The 6,373-nt window shown below is 45.1% G+C and overlaps 1 protein-coding gene across 1 annotated transcript in view; it reads left to right on the top strand.

The window, feature by feature from the left end:
• Positions 1-286: 286 nt before the first annotated feature.
• Positions 287-6,373, top strand: part of EFTUD2 (elongation factor Tu GTP binding domain containing 2) — a gene marked incomplete at both ends in the record, with an annotated part of 45,136 nt that continues 39,049 nt past the window's right edge. The window contains 1 exon segment of the mRNA XM_080713548.1: positions 287-391. Within this exon segment, the coding sequence (XP_080569674.1) occupies positions 287-391 (105 nt within the window).

Raw genomic sequence — 6,373 nt, 5'->3', positions numbered from 1 at the left:
AGGGTTGGGGGGGTATAGCTCAGAGGTAGAATGCCCCTGGGTTCCATTCCCAGTACTGAAAAAAAAGTGGAGGGGAAAGTATGTAAATAGAGACAGTGAATAGGGCAGAGAGGAAGGGGAAGTGCTGGGCTTTGGGGGGACAATGAATAGGTTGATCAGTCAGTAGTTATGTCTGGATAAGGAGTCTGTGAGGGATATAGTCAATCATAAAGCTTGTAAGATGAGGATATCACTGAGTCTGTGCTGACCTTGCCAGAACCTAACTCTTTTACTGAATTTTAGCATCATGGATACTGATTTATATGATGAATTTGGGAATTATATTGGACCAGAGCTTGATTCTGATGAAGATGATGATGAATTGGGCAGAGAAACCAAAGATCTTGATGAGGTAAAACAAATATATTACTTTTTTCATCTCTTTCTCTCTATGTTTGTGTGTATTTGTGTGTTTGTGTGTTTTATTGGGTATTGAACCCAGGGATTCTACCACTGAGCCACACCCCCAGCCCTATCTTTATTTTTATTTTGAGATAGGGACTGCCTGGTGTGGTGGCGCACGTTTGTAATCCCAGCATTTGGGAGGCTGAGACCGGAGGATCACAGTTCGCAGACAGCCTCAGCTACTTAGCGAGGCCCTTCACAACTCAGTGAAACCCTGTTTCATAAATAAAAGGACTAAAAAATAGGGCTGGGGGTGTAGCTTGGCGGTACAATGCCCCTGGTTTCCATCCTCAGTACCGCCAAAAAAAAAAAAAAAAAAAATAGGGACTCACTAAGTTAATACAAGCTGGCCTTGAACCTGTGATCCATTGTCTCTACCGTCCAGGCAATGTGTATGTGTGTATGTGCTGCTGGGGATTGAAACCAGGGTTATTCTACCTCTGAGCTACACCCCAGGTGTATTTTTTTTTTTTTTTGTGATACCGGGGATGGCACCCAGGGGCGTTCTACCTCTGAACTATACCCCCAGCCCTATTTTATTCTTTTGTTTTGAAGTAGAGTGTCACTGAGTTTCTGAGAGTCTCACTAAGTTGCTGAGAGTGGCTTCAAGTCTTCGGTCCTGTGGGATGTGGTAACACATGCTGGTCATCCTAGTACTTGGCTGGCTAACACAGGAGGAAGGCAGATTCACGGCCAGCCTCAGCAACTTAGTGAGACCTTGTTTCAAAATAAAGAATAAAATAGGCTGGGCGTGGTGGCGCACGCTTGTAATCTCCGCGCTTGGGAGGCAGAGACAGGAGGATTGCGCAGGTTCGAAGCTAGCCGCGCGCGCTGGCTTAGGAGACCCTGTTTCCAAATAAAAATGTAAAAATAGGTCTGGGAGTGTAGCCCGGAGATAGAAGGGCTTCCAGGAACCCCAGTACCACCAAAAAAAAAAAAAAAAAAAAAAGAATAAAATAGAATTGGGGGAGCTCGGTGCGGTGGCACACGCTTGTGATCCCAGTACTTAGGAGGCTGAGCCAGAGAATACGGGTTCACAGCCAGGGTTGGTGGGGTGTAGCTTGGAGGTAAAGTGCCTCTGGATTCAATCCCCAATACTAAAAAAAGCAAGAAACAAAACTGTTTTCCAGTCTCTGCTAAGTATTGGGATTATAGGCATACACCACCATGCCTTGCTATATTTGTAATTTTTAAAGTATTTCTTTTTTTATGTGTGGCACCAGGGATTGAACCTAGGGGCATTCTACCTCTGAGCTACACCCCTAGCCCTATTTTATTCTTTATTTTTTGAAATAGGGTCTCACTAAATTGAGGAGGGCCTCACTAAATAGCTGAGGCTGGCCAAGAATCTTCGATCTTGCTTTCTCAGCCTCTCAAATGCTGAGATTACAAGTGTACACAACTGTATCTGGCTCTGGCTTTTTTTTTGTGTGTGTGTGTGTGTGTGTGTGTGTGTGTGTGTGTGGTTCTGGGGGTAGAACCCAGGGGCTTTTCTACCTCCAGGCTATACTCCCAGACCTATTTTATACTTTATTTGAGAACAGAGTCTCACTAAGTTGCTGAGAGCCTCATTCAGTAGCTAAGGCTGGCTTTGAACCTATGTGATCCTCCTGTCTCCGCCTCCCAAGTGCTGGGATTACAAACGTGCACCACCACTCCCAGCTTAGTCTTTTTATTTTGAAACAGGGTCTCACTGAATTTCAAAGGGCATTACTAAATAGCCGAGGCTGTTTTCGAACTGTGGTCCTCCTGTCTCAGCCTCCCAAATGCTGGGATCAAGCCAAGTGTGCACCGCCACGCTTGGCCACGCCTGGCTTTTAATGTGCTTCTACGTAGTTAACGTTTTCATATTAAATACTGTCAGATTGCTACTTAAAATGGTCAAACTTACATATACACCTTCTAGCAGAATAAAGGTTCTGTAGTCTAGTTCACATGAGATTCATAGAATTATTTAAAAAATTTTTTGAGGAGCTGGGCATGGTGGGGCATGTCTGTCATCCTAGTATTTGGGAGGATGAGGCGAGAGGATCACAGGTTCTAGGCCAACCTCAGCAACTTAGCAAGACCCCAATTCAGGATCAAAATAAAATAAAAAGCCCAGGTGTGGTAGTGCATCCTTGTAATCCCAGTACTTGGGATGCTGAGACAAGAGGATCGCAAGTCCTCGGCCAGCCTCAGTTACTTAGGCCCGCTGCAACTTAGTCAGACCCTGTTTTAAAGTAAAGATAAAAATAGGACTGAGAATATAGCTCGGAAGTAGAATACCCCTGGGTTCAATCTCGAATACTGCAAATCAGTAACTATAAAAAGGCTGAGGATGTAGCTTGGGTAGAATACCCCTGGATTTAATCCCCAGTACCAAAAGAAAAAAAAAAATTTGGAGTATTTGTCAGTAAATAGATGCACAGAATTCTAATAATGTAAACAGGAAAGAAGGGAATCCATTCTAGAGGGAAGGAATATAGTGAACGGGGCCAGAGGTAGGTGGTATGTAAAGGTGGACCGATTTTTAATTTAGATCACCAAAGCATAGTCCCAGATCACTAGCGGTAGGTGTTATGCAGAGGAGGTGCAGCCAGACAGTAGAAGGGCTTGAATAGACCTGAGAGTAAGGGTGACGTGGTCAAAGCAAGAGGCTGGGATCCCTCCAGTAGTGAAAGAGGGTGGGGAGGCCTGGAGACTAGCCTGTAATTCAGTACTGTGATCCCAGCAAGCACGAGATGGAGAGTCAGTCCACTGTTTGAATGCAAGGAGAGAAAAAGACTGAGGGATGCTGGGGTGTCTAGAGGAACACTGGTTATCAACAGCAAAGGGAAGTGGCTAAAAGATGCTTGTTTACTTTTACTTTATTTATTTTTGTGGTACTGGGGATGGAATCCAGGGGCTTTCTATTCCCAGGATACACTCCCAGATCTATTTTATATTTTATTTGGAAACAGGGCCTCACTAAGTTGCTGAGAGCCTCACTAAGTAGCTGAGGCTGGCCTCGAACCTGTGCTATCCTCCTGTCTCAGCCTCCCAAGTACTGGGATTACAAGCATGCGCCACCATGCCCAGCTGTAGTTTTACTTTAGATGTGTCAAATTTGAGCTATTGTCAGGATACTCAGATAGAGAAGATTATAGGCAATCAAAAGTCATTATGTATGCGGGCGTGGTGGTACACACTTGTAATCCCAGCATTTGGGAGGCTAAGACAGGAGGATTGTGGTTTGAGGCCAGCCCCAGCTATTTAGTGAGGCCCTTTGCAACTCAGTGAGACCCTGTTTCAAAATAAAGAATAAAAAATAGGGCTGGGGTATAGCTCAGAGGTAGAATGCCCCTGGGGTCTATCCCCAATACCACACACACAAAAAAAAAGAACAAGAAAATCATGACATAAGCCGGGCATGGTGGTCCATGCTTGTAATTCCAGTACTTGGGAGGCTGAGACAGGAGGATCGCAGGTTCAAGGCCAGCCTCAGCTACTTAGTGAGGCCCTCTGCAACTCTGTGAGATCCTATTTCAAAAAATAAAGAATAGCCAGGCATGGTGACACACACTTGTAATCCCAGCATTTGGGAGGCTGAGACAGGACAATCACAGTTCTCAGATTGCCTCATATACTTAGTGAGGCTCTTTGCAACTCAGATCCTGTTTCAAAATAAAGAATAAAAAATAGGGCTGGGGTTGTAGCTTGGAGGTAGAATGCCCTTGGATTCCATCCCAGTACTAAATAAATAAATAAATAGAAATCGACACTGAGTGTGGTGGTCCATGCTTCTAATTCCAGCATTTGGGAGGCTGAATCAGGATCACGGTTCATGGACAGCCTCACCTACTTAGTGAGGCTTTTTGTAACTCAGTGAGACCCTGCTTCAAAAAAAAAAAAAAATGGGTCTGGGAGTGTAGCTCAGAGATAAAATGCCCCTGGGTTCAATCCCCAGTTCAACAACAAAAAAAATTATTACATAAAATTCTATCGTTAGATTCATAATGTATTCAGCAGTACAGAGCAAGAGAAAGCTGGCTCGATGGCTGTTTTTGAGCCGCCATCAGTGGAATGTGTGTGGCTGCCAAAACGTCTCCGTCCACTTTACAGAAATGGAGTGTACAGATGGTAGGAGGCAGCCAGTTGGCTTACCACTGAAGGGTTTGTGTTCTTTTTAAGTAAGAGTTTAACATGCTAGAATTTGTGTGAAGGAAAACAAGTGCCCACAACTACATCTACCCACCTCCCTGCATCTGTAACCTTGATGCAGCGCCTTCTCTCTCGTTCCTACGGATAAGTTATTCGTGTTTCTATCTACTGGGTGGTGCACATCCCTCTTAACCACTCAAGACCTTCACCTACCACTTCTCCCGCCCTTGCCTGCGTTATCAGTTTTTCTCTCTGTAGGGTCATTCCTGTCAGCATACGCACGGTTCATCTTTTCTTTCTTTCTTTTTTTTTTTTTTTTTTGTGGTACCTAGGATAGAACCCAGGGGCATTCTGCCTCTGAGCTTCACTCCCAGCCCGGTTGTTGTTGTTGTTATTATTGTTATTATTTTGTGGTACTGGGGCTGGAACCCAGGAGCATTCTACCTTTGAGCTACACCTTCAGCCCTATTTGATTTCTTTATTCTGAAACAGAGTCTCACTAGGTTGATGACAGTCTCCCTACTAGCTAAGGCTGTCCTCGAACCTGTGATCCTCCTGTCTCAACCTCCCAAGTACTGGGATTACAAGCGTGTGCCATCATGCCCAGCTTCCAGCACCCCCCCCCCTTTTTTTTTTGGTACTGGAGATTGAATCCAGGGGCATTCTACCTCCAAGCTACACCCTCAGCCCTATTTTTTATTCTTTATTTTTGAAACAGGTTCTCACTGAGTTGCAAAGGTCCTCACTAAGTAGCTGAGGTTGGCCTTGAACCACGATTCTCCTGTCTCAGCCTCCCAAATGCTGGGATTACAAGAGTACTTTACCATACCTGGCTCCAGCCCCCTCCCTCCCTCCCTCCCTCCTCTTCTTTCTTTCTTTCTTTCTTTCTTTCTTTCTTTCTTTCTTTCTTTCTTTCTTTCTTTCTTTCTTTCTTTCTTTCTTTCCTTTTGGTGGTATTGGGGTTCCTGGAAACCCTTCTACCTCCGGGCTACACTCCCAGACCTATTTTATACTTTTTTTTTAAATTTGGAAACAGAGTCTCTTAAGCCAGCAGGGCTGGCTTCGAACTTGCATGATCCTCCTGTCTCTGCCTCCCAAGCGCGAGGATTATAAGCGTGCGCCACCACGCCCGGCTATTCTTTATTTTAAAACAGTCTGTCACCGAGTTATGGAGGGCTTCACTAAGTAGCTGAGGCTGGCTGAGAACCTGTGATCCTCCTGTCTCGGCCTCCCAAGTACTGGGATTACATGCGTGCGCCTCCATGCCTGGCCGACATGTTTCACATCTTAAAACCCTCTCTTGACTCCATATCCTGCTTCAGTCACCTCCCCATTTTCCTGTTTTCCAATACAGCACATCTCAAACAACCGTTTACCCAAGCTGTCTCCAAATCCTCTCCTCTCGTTTTCTCCCTAACCGTCTTCCATCCTTTTGCTTCTCCTGGTCCTCAGGCTGCTCAAGTAGCAGTGTCTGATCCAGCTGATCATTCCCTCCTTAAACACTTTCAGAAAATCCCTGGCTCTCCTGCCCACAGCCATTTCTTCTTGTCTTTGCTGCTTGTTCCTCTTCTCTGGTCCTCCAGACATCAGCAGGCCCCAGGGCGCCATTCCTTATATATCTTCTCTGCATACACTCACTGCACTAGGAGCTCTGAGATTTGTAACTCCAGCTTTTGTCTTGAACTTCAGGTCTGTATGTTCAGCCTTCTATTTGGCATCTCTGTTTGAAGTCTAATAAGACTCTCAAACTTAAAATATCTAAAACCTAACTTCTGAGCTCTTTCCCTTAGTCTGCTCTGGCAGACCT

Source organism: Muscardinus avellanarius, assembly GCF_963383645.1.
Source record: "Muscardinus avellanarius genome assembly, chromosome: 16".
NCBI lineage: Eukaryota > Metazoa > Chordata > Mammalia > Rodentia > Gliridae > Muscardinus > Muscardinus avellanarius.
Note: the sequence above shows the minus strand (reverse complement) of the source record. Positions and strands in the feature narration are given on the sequence as shown.